Source organism: Felis catus, chromosome C1, assembly GCF_018350175.1.
Source record: "Felis catus isolate Fca126 chromosome C1, F.catus_Fca126_mat1.0, whole genome shotgun sequence".
NCBI classification, from domain to species: domain Eukaryota; kingdom Metazoa; phylum Chordata; class Mammalia; order Carnivora; family Felidae; genus Felis; species Felis catus.
In genome coordinates, this window is record NC_058375.1 from 124,045,971 (window position 1) to 124,060,719 (window position 14,749).

Below are 14,749 nucleotides of genomic sequence, written 5' to 3' on the forward strand. Positions count from 1 at the left end.
GTTTTTTTGGTTGAGTTTAATTTTCAAGGCTGTTAACCACTTGATGCCAACTTAATTATAACAAGCAAGTAACCAACCCATAATGTATGAGGCCAATTGTTAGTTTTACTTTAGCTTCACTTTAGGGTTGGACTTCTCTGCTCATTTGTAACTTCCTGAACCAGGAAGGTTCTGTACAGTCACTTGCTTTTCCTCAGCTGGTGTCTTTGTTTCCCTGTTTGCCATGGAGGCTTGGGGGAATAGATATTTATGACTTATTATCTCAGTATTAACAGCGCCCTTCAATAATTTATGAAACTGGGCTCTTGAATTTTTAACCTTGAAGTCCCTCTGATTATTGTTCTGAAATTCTAAGGGCTCAAACTTTAATCATCAGATTCTTGCACAAAAATTCACTCAAAGGTAGGAAAAACAGGGTTGCTGGTGGCATGATGGGTCCAAATGGGGTGGGCCAAGAACACCTTATTCTTTAACCCTAACTTCCCTTTCACCTATTGCCAGAACATGGCATTCTCTTCTATAGAAAATATCCTTGTTTGGGGCACCTGGGTGGCTCAGTCAGTTGAGTATCCAACTCTTGATTTTGTCTCAGGTCATGATCCCAGGGTCATGGGATTGAACTCCACTTCAGGCTACTCACTGAGCATGGAACCTGCATAAGAGCTTAAGATTCTCTCTCTCTCTCTCTCTCTCTCTCTCTCTCTCTCTCTCTCTCTGCCCTTCTCTCCTACTTGTGCTTGCTAAGAAAAAAGAAAAATATCCTTGCACTAAAATGTAGTTACAATCTTATATCTCGGCATTCAGTAAATCCAAATATTCTGGAACATCGCAGACATCTTGAATTAAACTTCAGGACATCACTTGCTAGTGTGTGTGTTTCTTTCCCTTTCCAAAATGTGATAATCATTTAGGATGACAATGCATTTCAGTGTTCACTTTAGGCAAAAGAGAAGGTGATGTTCAGGAAAGGGAATTATCCCTGTTCTTTCTCTAGAGGATCCTGGAGGCATTGTGCCTGATTTTTCTGATTTTGTGCATGGATTTCTCAAAAGGTGATTTGGCAGACACTATAGCTGGCCACCCAATAGCCACCCTCTACCATCTTCCTTATAGCAATAATGACCACGAGACCATGTTCTGACCAATAAAAAGTAAGCAGAATTCTCTTGGGGAACTTGGGGAGAGTAAAGCTGAAGATAAAAGCTCCCGATGCTATTCTTTCTCTTTAATTTGAACAGAGAAGTCACCTTGTGACCAAGAGGTAACAAGCCTGACAGCAAAAAGCCAAGACGCTTAGGAAGTGAGAGGGCAAATGAAGAGAACCGTGTCTTTGACGGCATCACTGAGCTATGGGAACAACTCCAGGACCACCTACATCCAGACTACTGGTTAAGTAAACAATAAATGTCTTTATGGCTTAAGTCCCTGTTACTTGACACCAAAAGCATTCTTCAGCAATCCAGAAAGTGACGTCTGGGATGCAGGTAAGAGAAATCTGCCTGCAGCAATGGCTGGTTTATTCTTTTGAAACTGTGCCCCATAGACTAAAGAGGGGAAAGCACAGTGCTTTATTTATTCAAATATAATTTACTGTCAACTTGGCTAACATACAGTGTGCTCTTAGTTTTGGGGGTAGATCCCCATGATTCATCCCTTACATACAACACTGTGCTTTCTGATGCCTGGGAGCCATTGCAGCCGCTTCCTTGAGAATGGCACCCGGGGCTCAGGACAATGATATTAATGATAGTTAATAAACAGAGCAAGAACACAAACAATTAGTTGGCTCTTAGAGTTCAGTGAAACACAGTGTAAGTATAAGGCAGACAGGAGAGCAAAAACATGGTCTTTTTTTCACATCCCGTGTTTCCCTCTATGGTTTAGTCTGTCCACACTCACGGGTTTAGAAGTATGTCCCCCAGCTCAAAGTCTGGATGGTTTCTCTCTTGAGGAGCATACCCATTTGTATTTCAAATTTGCATTGGTGTACGGGAGGGATCTATGGGCGGGAGCAGAGGTCTGCCAGGGGAGAACTAGTATATGACTATGTGTGGGGTGGGTTACTTTCTCCCTTAGGAAGTTCACAACCAAGGTGGATCTCCACTGTGCAACAGAGTTCCTAATAACGTAAACCGCCAGCTGACCAGATTGGCTAAGTGGTGTCCTGTCCCTACCTGGCTTGATTACCAAACTAGCTGGATGTTTAGGAGGGAGGTATACGTGTTTCTTTCCAGAAAACACTCCTATGCAGAGCACAGCCAGATTGGCCTCAAAAGTGAGCTGACAAACTAGAAAAACTGGGTTTATTATACTTCGGAGTTGTTCCTTAAATGATAACCGTGACTAACAGGCATCGGTTGGCTTTTTCTGGTTTAACTGAAAAGCAAATGGTATATTAAGCTTAACTTTGTTGTATTTTTCTTCTTATGCTAGAGATTTAAACTCCCTCATTTCTGCTCTATTATTTTGTAAATACCAATCAATCTATCTGTTTTTCCTTGAAACTTGATTTCTTCAAGTACACTCATTCAGCAGGTATATATTGTGTGCCTTCATATGAGTGAGAGAGTCTAGGTGTGTGGGTGTAAGAGAGACAGAAGGAGGGGGGCGGTGGGGAGTATGCGAGGGAGAGAGAGGATGAGCACAGCATCCTTTCAGGAGCCCTGTATCCAGAAATGAAAACCATGAATGGGCTCTAGTGCATGAAACTGAGGTTCAATTGGATTAGGAAAAGTACTCTAAAAACACTGAAAGGCTCTGTTGCCAGGCACACTGCTGGCTGGAGAATGCGGAACAAAGATAAAATTGTCAGAACATCCTGTCTCCACCTACGCCAGGAAGGTCAAGTCTAAGATGCTTGTCGAAGGGCTCAGGTAAGCAGGGGCCCTGGCTGGCTTTTCCACATAGACCAGTTTTAACAGGGGTTGGTTTAGTCTCTCTAGATCTTAACCCACTCTTAGGTAAAATGCCTGCTTCCGCCTCCCAACAGCCAGTGCCAGGCGGAGTAGAAAGTTGTTTGACCTTTCAAACAAAGTTAGCTAGCTCTTCCCTCAGTAGGGGCAGCTCCTCCCACCAGCTGCCTCTCCCTCTGAAGGCAGGGAAATTCTCCTAAGAATCGGGATTGGCTTTGAAGCCCAGATCTCTTTGCACTCCTAGTTTGGATGTCTTCACTGGGTGGAAAACTAGCCAACCTGCCCAGCCTCTTGTTATTTCCGAACAGATTCTCTGAAGTTACAGGAGACCCAAGTGGTTTGGTAGATTTTGCATAAGCAATAAAACAGTGCATAAAACACACGGCCCAGCGTCACTTAATATACCTGCTTCCGCAGACGCTCTTTGAAGAAGCCTCAGCGGAGGGCATTGTAAACTGCTATGCACATTCGTATTCATGCCGAGCACAGCATGCACGGGTACAGCGGCCGAGTGCCGCACGCCTGGCGCCACCCGCCTCTGGCACTGTCTCCAGTCATTCCTCTGCTCCCGCCAACAAGCCCAAGAAATAGAAAAACATAAAAAGCTATTGTCCATGTCCAGTGAGAAATGAAATGCACTGGACCAAGTATCACAACTTCCTTAAAATAATACAACACTTCATCACTTGTGCATCTGGATCCCTCTTCGTGGTTTGCGAAGTCATAAAGCTCGAAATCGACATCCTGAACCATCACTGCTTTTTTCTATTTAAATGCATTCCTTTAAAAAAGCAATTTATTAGCAGCTCTCTATGGTTTCACCTTATCTAAAAAGCACTTAATTCAGTTCATCTCCTGCTTTGCTTTGTACTGTTGCAGGCAATCAGAAGATTGGAAGCAACGTATTAATAAGAGAACATGCCCCGAAGCTCTGGCCCATGAAAACAGCTCCTGAATCACAATGGAGCCACAACCCGAAGGTCACCATGGACAGAAAGAAGTAATGACATATGTCATAATTCTTTTTATTTGTAGGCTGATTCATCACAGATTTGGGTGAAACTCCTAAGTTATAGACAAGACCTTTTATAGAATGCCCAGGGAAGGAAACGTATTATCCACTACCGGAAAGTCTCCTCTCCCCAAAATACAATCACTTCTACCACAATGAAAAAGTAAGGCAAGGAAGAATCCAGCCTAGTTTTTTTTTTTTTTTTAATTTTTTTTTTCAACTTTTTAAATTTATTTTTGGGACAGAGAGAGACAGAGCATGAATGGGGGAGGGGCAGAGAGAGAGGGAGACACAGAATCGGAAACAGGCTCCAGGCTCTGAGCCATCAGCCCAGAGCCCGACGCGGGGCTCGAACCCACGGACTGCGAGATCGTGACCTGGCTGAAGTCGGACGCTTAACCGACTGCACCACCCAGGCGCCCCAGAATCCAGCCTAGTTTTTAAGGAGGGAATAACAGAGGAGGAAAATGGAGTAAATGGTACTGCCTACATAAAAGCTATAATCAATGATTTGGTTTGGGAGAAAAAAGCCAGACTTGCACAAGTTCCCTGAGTATTCATTGTGGATGACCTAATCATGCCAGAATCCCATTGCCTTAATAAAAATGCCTTCCCAGAATACGTCTCAACCCGCTCTACCCTCAAGCCTTCTCAAGGGAAGAAAGAGAAATGGACTGCTCAAGATGTTTAAGGCCTCAGGAAAAAAAAAAAAAAAAAAAAAACTCCTTTCTTTTCATGTGTAAAATTATAAATTTAAGATCTCTTCTAGCCTACAAAGTGCGTGATTCCTGAAAACCCTGGCCTATCAGTGATGCTGATCAGGGATGGGCAGCTGGGATCCTGATCAAAGAGCTTCAGGCATTAGGAATAGTGCATCCAAGTGCCTCAGAATTCTTGTGTTAACACAAGCCAATTCAAGATCCCCTCATGGAGAAGCAGATTGACTCTTTGATAGACAATGGGTGGAAAGCCCAGCACTTGGCACATAGGTGCTTGATGAACATGAACTCCTTTGCCCTACAGTTCACTGGAATGATTTGCTCTTGGCACAGGTTTTTAGTCCAGCTCAGTAAATTGGCTAATCATCTCATGCAGTTTCAAGTTCACAAACCACCCCATCTTATCCCCTCCATAATTTAGGCATTTTCCCAACCTGAGCTTTCTCTTCAGTTCTTTGTATAAGTAGAAGGAAAGAGATCTCAAACTGAGAGGCGAAATGGATGAATTTAAAAAGTATTACCATAAGCAAAAGAAACCAGGCACAAAAGGCCACATACTGCATCATTCCATTTATATGAAATGTCCAGTAGAGGCAAATCCATAGAGACAGAAAGTAGATTAGCGGTTCCCAGATTAGTGACTGCTAATGGGTACAGGGTTTCTTTTTGGGGGTGATGAAAATGTTCTGGAATGAAATATCTGGAATTAGATTATATTTACAATTCTGTGACTATACTAAAAACCACTTTAAAAGGGTGAATTTTATGGAACCTAAATTATAGCACCAAAATTGTTATTAAAGAATGCCCCAAAATAGCATTATGATGATTGCAAAAATCCTAAGGAAGGCAAAGGACTTGAGTTTTAGTCCCACTGGATGTGTGGCCCTGAGCAAATTGCTCAACCTCTCTGCATCTCAGATTCACCCGCTATTAGTTAGGATGTTATCTCACTGTGAACCTTCAGGCTAATTACAAGGATCTTATTGTAAGGGATCAAAGGTTACATTCAAGGGCGCTCTCAGTCTGCAAAAGGAAGAAATAATATGCCAAGTAACCTAGGCTAAGACCTCTGGGTCATCTTCAGAGACAGGTAGAGATAGGAGATGAAGCAACTCTGTCAGGTTTCTACTTTCAGGATCGATTTCTAAAGATGGTTATAATGACAGCAATCCTCAGTGTCTTGTATCTCACAAGAAAACAGCTGGCCTGTTCCTATATTTTACAGGGGAGGAAGCTCAGCCCCTGGGACATTAAGTTACATCTTCTTGGGGAGCCTGGAACATGGGTGTTTTCTCTTCCAAAGGAGCTAAGTGGCCTTCCCACCCAACTAGTAAAAACCCCAGGGGCTGGGTATTGAATCCGTAAATAGTGTGATAATACTATGCCATGTTTGGGACTTAGAACCTAAGACATTCAATCATTTTAGAAATTTGAAAGAAAAAAGGAAGGAAGGGAGGGAGAGAGGGACAGAGGAGGAAGAGGAGAGAAAAAGACTCAGGAGACAGGCAAGAAGAAGAAAGCAGGGGGGGAAGGGGAAGAGGGAGATAGAGGAAGCAGGCTGTAGATTTAGATCTTTCTGTTTCAGGAATATACAAGGGAAGCAGATTTCCTTTCCCAAGTTCAAAGGAAACGGTGTGTTTTGTTTTCATACTCCGTTTCATTTTTCACTTGGGAAAAAAACCCAGCTTTGAAGCCTCTCTGTTTAAATTCATTAGGAAAACCATCAATGATGGAAGCTTTCATGAAATTGTAGTGGGAGGAATTAGTGTTATGGGAGAGCTGGATCAATCTTCAAACATTTTAGCTCTGGAGTTGGGAGGTCCGCATTGGCTGCTTGTTCAGCTGGAAAGTTAACATAAACAAATGCTTCACTTACTGGAGAGTCCAAGGGACTAATGACACTTGATATTTACTTTCCAAATACTTCCTTAACAGCCAGCTATGCCTGCCACCTGAAAAAGATGGATGCTTCTTGAGAGCTAAGTGACCAAAGTGACCAGCAGAATGTCTCGCCCCGAAGAAAAAGGTTCTTTCAGTGGCCTGCCAGAAAGGAGGTAGTGATATTGACATGCACTGCACAGAATCTTTTCCTGTGTCATTCATAACCCGATCAAGTTGGACATGGAAACCTTTTCAGCATGGCTGTGTTAATGTTTGAGGAGATCCTTCTTGGCATCTGAATCTTTCTTAAAGTGTTGCAACCTGTTGGACTCTCCTTAGCAAAGTTAAAATAGGGCAATTTGTTTTTGACTTCTGTTTTTCACTTCATTCTCAGAGCATAGTCCATAGCACAGGTGATTGATTCAAAATGGATTTGAGGGTGACAAAGTAACCACTACAGGTGGGATGCAGGAGAGGACAGTGAAGACGACGGAGGAGAAGAAATGATATGGGGCAGACAAGAGGGCACTGGAAGATTAACAGATACTACTGATGCTCTTAACAAAATCGTTCTGGGAAAAAAGTTAGAAAATGTCTTCGTGCATAAAGTGTAATACAGATTAAGTAATTTATGATCTGAATGTCTGCAGAGAAGGATGACTTTTTATTTTTCTGATAAGAATTATATAGGTGTATGCAAATGAATACAGGCAAAACTGTAAAAATATACACACATTCATGGATATGCCATTGTGTGTGCATCTGGGTGCACAAACATGCATATGTGCACCTTAAATAAATGAATCCATATGCAAAGGAATTATGATATAATATTGATTAGCAGACTTCTTCCTGACAAGTCTACCCCAAGGACAAACTAGAGCCTATTTTTTTTTTTTAATTGTGGTGAAATAAGGAGTGCATAGATATAAGAACACAAAGGCCACAGTTAGCTTTCCATTTCTACATTGGAAACTATAGTGGGTGACTCCTTGTTTTAGGGACATCAGGTCTTCACTTGCTATCCCTTATTTAGCTCGTAAGAAAATAAGGCATAAAATTAATCTATCCAAGGCATGCAACCATCCCTGCCCAACTTAATGAGTGACTAACTAATCCAAAAGGAAAACAGCCATTACTTATACAGCCATAACGTAGATGCAACATGGCATATAAATCAGTAACTCTTGTATTGCAAAACAGACAAATAGATTAATGCATGTTGCAAAAGATGGGTGAAGAGATCGATTAGGTTACTGATTCAGACCATGAACTTTCTCTCAATATACTGCATTTAACTTTTAAATAAGGTTTAGGAGAACCTGTAACATTTTGCTCACTGACAGAGCTATATTTTACTTAGGGCAGAAATTGGCTAGTCTATAAAAATTAAATTATGCCCCTTTCACTGTATCTAGTCAAGAGGAAAAACTCTAATTACAAGATTGCACTGTCAAACAAATGCAAATTCACATTCTTTATATCCTGGTTTAAAAATTCATATGGGGGGAGCTTCTATTTTGAAATGAGAATCAATATTTGAAATATTTTTCGGAACGCAGTGATAAGCAAGAGCAAAAGAAATGTCATTATCAAGGGTGCTGGTAAGTAGAAGCTAACTCATTAAGAGCAGAGCTTGCTAGAACAAGTCATTCGTTATGCAAACATTTAAATATCAATTAGTAAGGACAATGAATGAAGGCTCTCCTTCCCCACAGCCTGGTGCCTTATAACTCCAGAAATGACCAAGGGGACAAAAAGCAGTGGAAAATCTCTGCACCTAATAGGAATGCCACTCTGGGGAATAGGTAAAGGTTAATTTTAAATGTACTTCCCAATTGAAAATTAAATGTACCTGCCTCCAAATTCATAAAAGCTGAGTTTGCAGACTTAATCCAGAAAGGACTAACTAAAGACCTAGGCATATTGCATCGCTGGTATTTTTTGGAAAGAGAATGCCTTTCATCACTGCTTAATGTCAAACTTGCTTGGTTCATTAAAATCTCTTCGTCTGTTAAAACTGTGCTTTTCCTCGACCTGTGAAAAAATGCCAATCCATACAGCACTCAAACTTTAAAAATCCTACTGGTTGGTTCTCATATTCATTTAATATCAATTTCATGGCCTGTCCAGTCAACCAGTTCACAAAGCCCGTAAGGTGAATATGGTGGACATGAAAACCATTTAAATATTTAGCACTTTGCTTGCATTATCTTCTCAGGCAAACCTGGTGTTATATTTTGCTAGAAGGTGCTGGCTCAGGAAAGCAGGTGCATCTTGGAGAAAGTCTGCTGGTGGACATAGACCAGAAGCGGAACTTTTCTAGCTGTTGTTTCCCTCCTCTACAACACAAACAGGTTTTTTCAGACTTAGGGGATTCCACAGTCACTTGGGGAGCTTATCAAAGACCCACAGCTGGGTATATCACAGACTAACTGAACTGGCCGCTTCACGAGTGACGGGAGACATATGGATTTCAACAAAACTTCCAGGAAAAATCTGACGTGCACCCTGAATTCTGAGTCAATGGGCCTTTTCAGTTTTCATGCACTAAGATTTTCAGAACAGGTTATTGATCCAATGAAAATAATAATAAATCTAACTTCAGTACCTAATACTATTACGTAACAGGTATGACCTTCTTTCTCCAGAGTGGAAAGACTGAAACTGCAGAATTAATCACTGGTGCGTTAGGGGTTAGGGAAACCAGGACTGCAAAAGAGGACTACTGGATTTCATGAGACACTCTGTGTAAGACCCAGGCAAGTAGCTGCTGTGTTCCCATGTTCCCATGTAGCCCATGTTCCCAGGACTGTGATGCTTGCATTCCACGTGGTGACCTAACAATCCAAGTCTTAGGTTGGCTCTCCATCCCTGTCAGCATCAGGAGGGTTAAGTGTCATGTCTATTCATTGGTCTAACAAGTACATGGAGACAAAAATCCAAGTACCTTGGAAGGAGCAGATCCCCAAACATTGCTCTTTTGACACAGGAGCATGCATTTGGCTAACTTTACTGAATTCAGGCTTAGAATGTGTGTCCTTCCCCCTTATAACAGGCTTTTCTTTGGAGTCCAAACTGTGTCTGTTTTCTAGACTTCTCAACTGGTATTGCTTTATTATTTCACTCTCTGTGTACCCTTTGGCCTATGGTCTATGGCTGGAGAAACCTAGTTTGGAGAGAAGGTATCCACTTGATCCAACTAATAGCAATTTCAGCCCTGGAGACTCTCTGTGCTAAAGGTTCCCCTAGGTAAGACAGGCATTATAATGCCCCCTCTGCCTTTTTTTTTTATAATGTTGTTTAGAGGACAGAATAAAGCAAGATGAAGAACACCACTATGAAAATGGAGTGTGTGGTATTTATCTTACATATACTTCTAGAGAGAAAGAAACATCTCTCTGAAAAAGGACATCTCTTCTGGCTATAGTTTGGGTTGTATCTTTTTCTTTCCTTGTCTCAACCATATCCCAGCTCATAAAACATGATACCCAGGTAAGCATTGGCCCAGAGGATCCAGAGGAAGTTCCTAATGTGTCCACAGTTTATTTTTTTCTGGCTCTAAATTACCATTTGAAAGAAAGCTGCAAATATTTGGCAAAAAACAAAAACAAAAACAAAAACAAAACAAAACCCAAAAACAAAACAAAAAAAAAAAACTGTAAAGCGTTCAGAGTGATTCCAACTAAAATTGCAGCAGTACCTCTGGAAAAAGGGCAGATTTTACAGGTAAAATCCTCAAGAATGAAACACAAGGAGAAAAGAAACAACTTACCAAAATCATAGTTATCAATCTTAGCTACAGAATCGTCACTAAATTTTATTTTGCTTTTGTAATAGCCCGAATCCCATGACAAATGACAGAACAATGCATGCTGCTTTTCTTGGGACAAATTATTCTTGAGAGCAATTATGTATCAGACTCCCCAAGAGAGCGCTTTCCGTGGAAAGAATTCACACCTAATGACCTAAAAAGAACAGCTTTTAAAACTGCGCACACATACCCTCTTGCCACACATTGATGAGCTAGCTATCTGCTCATCAAATATCTGTGCGGTTAGTAGCAAGGTATTTCCAGGCCCTTCTCTGAGAAGAAACTACTTTTCCAAGGTGCTGCCTTTAAAACTGTAGCCTTTGCATTCATTTGCTAGTAGGTTAAGAAAATCACTTGACAGATTTAATCCCTTCAACCAAAAGCTCTGGGGGGCTATGCAGTTCAGCCAACAAAAGAGGAACAGAACTTCGGTTCACTCCGTATCATTCACCACATGATGCATTTCCCCTCTTGTTAATATCCTGAAAATGGCAAGGTCTAGCATTATGGGTTTGACCTTGGAATTCAAAGTAGAGTTCCATTCCTTTCCCCAAAGTTCCAGGTGCACTTGTAGGGGACTTTGATTTCTGGTAAGGCTATTGGGAGTGGCTGGGGAATTCCACATCAGGGAGAAAACTCTGGTCAGCTGAAGTAAGTGAGGTTTGCTCTCACAGGATGCCCTCCTTCTCCACATAAAGCCCAGCACCTTTCATCAGCCAGCTAGCAGCTAAGCTTGTGGGGCTGGAAACTACATTCCTTTGAACATCTTGGCAATTGGTGCCTGGAATTTGATGCAGTAGCTCTAAAATTAAATAAAGATCCTGTAGTGTTCTTCTAAGAAATATGGCGTGGCTCTATGACAAAACACATTTTTCAAGCTCTGACCTCTGGGAACTTCAACTAGCTTCATATTTCAGGCTGACACTGCTCACAGGCTACTGTCTAGTTGCCCAAGCCGAGCTGGTTATCCATATATTTTCCAGCCTCCTGATCAGCTTTTAGCAGAGAGAGATGAGAGGAGTAAATAAAAAGAGGAGAGCCACTAATTTAAATGCACTTCCCCTCCAGAGTCCCTTGGGGAGAAGCCCTGGTAATTAACTCTAATGAGATTAACTTGGAACTCTTCCTTTTGCCAGCATTGTAAAAGTAAATCTGTGGTAACCAGTGTGTGTGCGTGCATTAAATCAAAGTCAGTCCCCTTTCTTGTAATTTAATGCCCCCGGCTCCCCACCTCCCACTCCTACCCCTACCCCAGGCTGGAGGCCGGTGAGCGCTGCTTGGTTCTTACCCGCACTTTGCTCCATCACTTCTTTCTGACACATGTCTTGAACGTTCACCGTGCAATTCACTATAAACTCGGGGGAGGAGCAGTCGTTGTTCAGCTGGAATTCTTCACATTGGTAACACTGGATTTGCAGCGCAAAGCCTGTGGGGACAGAAGCAGTCGGATTTAGATCCAGCCCTCACAGAGACCACCCCAGAAACCGCGGCCCTCCTCTGCCCCAGCCAGCCACGGATCCCGACCTCTGGGGGTTCTTGGGCTCGGCACCCCTGGGTCTCCAAGAAAGGCGTATGCGGCTGAAGCCCGCAGCCGGCGGCGCGGACACCGAGGGTCCTGCAGAACAAATGAATTCTGCCGGCGACCCCCAGACCAATGCTCCAGAAACAAGAGAGCCCGTCCGACACCACACCTGGCCCTTCCGCCACCGAAGTTGAGAGGCCGGGTACACAACTCGAGAGCGAAGTAGCTCCAGAGACATGCTTCAGCTCCAGTGTACAGCTAAGGATTTGCCTAATTGTTAATTGGTTACAAATTGCTTAATTACTGTTTTGGCACCATTCGCGGTTGCATTTGCAGACGCCTTTTTAGTTTTAGTTTTTGTCGTCAGCGTTCCTGTGCTGTGGTTCCAAGGCTCCCTACGCGACCACCCAGGAACCCAGGAGGAAGTGCCAGACGCCAAGTGCTGCTGCGCCCCGAGTCCCCGGCCTTTCTTCGGGACAGTCCCCGCAGCAGCGCTGGGCGGGGAGGCGCAGCGTGTGCAAGGGGCGTGTGTGTGTGAGCGCGCGCGCGCCCGAGCCGCGACACCACAACCTTTTCTTCTTGGCTTTCAGGGCAACCGTTTGGCTAGGGTCCGGTGGGGGTCCCCGCTCTGCAGCGCTCGCTCGAGAGCCGTTTGCATAATTCAGAGGACCGAAACGTTTTCGCATCTCGCGGCGTTCCAGCCTGGCTGCTCTGCCTGGATCAATGAGCTCCTGTCTAGACCTAACACCCCCTGCTCCCGGACCCCCCGGGCTTCTTCCCAGCTCCACAACGGCGGCGCTCCGGGCGCTGCAACCCAGCCTCGGCGCGCCCGGGCCACAGGCTGCCCAGCGCTCCCGTCACCTGTCGGCGGCGCCACTCCCACGGGTTGCTGGAGACGCCTGTTAACTTGGTGGGGTCAGGGGCTTTTTATCACCCCCTCTCCGTCGGCAAGGCCCCAGCACATCTCGGACCCTCCGTCCTCCCCAGCTCAGCTGCTTCTCCCGCAGCCCGGGCATCTGCAGCTCGGGTCCCACAAACCCATCGCTCCCGCCTCTCCTCCTGGAGACTTTCCCACGTCGCGACTCCGGACACCAGCACCCGTCACCGCCGCCAAACTCCCGCTGGGCAACCCCTGCGCAGCACGGGCCCGGAGGTGGGTGCCAGAGGGGCGAAGGGGCAGACGGGTAGATGGGGTGTGCTCGCCTAGCGGGGCCGGTGGTTTCTTCGTCTCCCTACCTTGAAGCAAGAACAATCCGCAAAAAGTTGCCGCGATGCCGAGGACCCACATCCTCCCGGAGCCGCGGAACCGGGAGAGGGCAGGCGCAGCAGAGGCGGCGACCGCGGCGGAGGCGGCCCGGGCCGCAACGGCTGTGGCTGCCGAGGCTGCTGGGGCCCGCGCTCCTGCCGCCGAGGCCACCGCCGCCGCCACGAGGAGCCGCAGGTGCCGCCGGCGGCGCCAGCATCGCCCGTGCCGGGACTCCCGGCTGCGGGTCGCTGCTCCTCCCGCGGGCGCTCCCGGGCAGAGCGCGGCGCCTCCGGAGTTGGCGGCTGAGACTGGAGGAACTACTGGCGAGCCGGAGCACCCAAAAAACTCTCGTCTCTTCTCCCCACCTCCCACTCCAGGCACCACGTGACGACTGCCGAGTTGGGGTGGGGGTGGCGGGCGAGGAAGGCTGGGACCGTCTTTTCAGGTCCCCACCCCCTTCCTATCGCCCTCCTCTCCCGCCTCCGCACGTCCCCAGGACAGGGACGCCAGAAGGAGAGGCAGAGTGTAGTTTTCCAAGGTTGGGAGGCTTGGAGATTGAAGAAGCGTGAGGAGGGCGCAGCAGGTGCCGAGGGGACTGGCCGGGCGCTGACTGCGGGACCTGCGAGGTGGGGTCGTAGGACCGCGTGCCCCACTAGCCCTCCGCGCCCCCCGGGGCTGGTCCACCCAGCTGGGGTTGCTGGGAGGCCCGCATTGGGAGCCCAGTGCCTGGGGCGGCTGGCTAGAGGGGCGCGTGCTCCCCTGAGTAAGACGAAGTTGCACACCTGCAGGCTCCCTGAGGGGGACGGCGCAGCTGCGCCTTTTCTTCCTCGTAGAGGCCCCTGGTTCAAGACCAGGCTTGGCTTCAGCGGCCGCAGAGCGGGCGGGGTGTGGTGAGGACCCTGCCTGGACAGGCGCCGTTCGCCCCGGGCGGCCCTCCTTCCGTCTGCCCGCTCGCACAGCTGGAGGGTGCAGTGACATCAAGCCTAGCCTAGGACAGGTTGGCCTCCCGGGGACGACTGTCGCGAGTTCCCACCAGAAAGCAAATCGGGTGAAGAAAGGAATATCTTTGCTCTCTTTTCCTCCCAAAGGCCGGGGATCTTCATCCAGCTTTTCTCAAAGTCACGGGTTATTAGTACGTCCTCCCAGGTCCTCTCCTGCATCACGCTTTCCCAGCCCAGGAGTCAGTCGCAGGCTGCCCTGCGCCTCTGTTTTAAGACCCCGTCCCATTCCCCCTCTCTCAGTCAAGCGACCCACCTTGAATACTCCCGGGACGCCACGGGGCTGAGTTCGTCTTCCTTGGAGCGGAGCCTTGCAGCAGGTGGTGTGGGAGCCTCGGCGCCCCCGCCCCCAACCCCGCACGTTGCCACCCTTCCCCCTGAGTCCCTGGGGAGAACCCATTTCTGTGGAAATCGCTTCAGAAGCTTAGCTCCTCTTCACCGCCTGCCCTTCCCTTCCCCGCGAGGAAGCTCTCTCAGGCCAGGACGCTGATTATTTATTTTCCCATCCTGCCAGCGGAGCAGGTCTGGAAATGGGCTTAAATGACTTTCTTGTAATTCCTCTGCAGAGATCGTTCCATATCTGCCTCAGGCTCCTTCTCTCCCTTTGCCCCCCTCTTCTTTTCATTTCTAGTTGGTTAACCC

General features: G+C 46.4%; 1 protein-coding gene and 1 long non-coding RNA gene across 5 annotated transcripts in view; one reads left to right on the forward strand and one right to left on the reverse strand.

Moving 5' to 3' along the window:
* The window catches only part of LYPD1 (LY6/PLAUR domain containing 1), a 38,329-nt gene extending 23,979 nt beyond the window's left edge, over positions 1-14,350 (reverse strand). The window contains exons 1-3 of one of the 4 annotated variants that reach the window (XM_045034788.1): positions 13,892-14,350; positions 11,630-11,767; positions 7,270-8,869 (exon numbers count right to left, since the gene is read on the reverse strand). In XM_045034788.1, the coding sequence (XP_044890723.1) occupies positions 8,850-8,869; positions 11,630-11,767; positions 13,892-14,087 (354 nt within the window). In that variant the 5' untranslated portion in view covers positions 14,088-14,350 and the 3' untranslated portion in view covers positions 7,270-8,849. Of the gene's footprint in view, positions 1-7,269; positions 8,870-10,153; positions 10,824-11,629; positions 11,768-13,099; positions 13,789-13,891 lie in introns of those variants that run through there. The other 3 variants (XM_045034789.1, XM_045034787.1, XM_011285238.4) reach the window with 3 other exon arrangements.
* LOC109502651 lies at positions 1,245-7,347 on the forward strand. The gene is made up of 3 exons (XR_002744765.2): positions 1,245-2,873; positions 3,792-3,912; positions 6,582-7,347. It is a non-coding gene; the product is annotated as an uncharacterized LOC109502651 (long non-coding RNA).
* Positions 14,351-14,749: the final 399 nt, after the last annotated feature.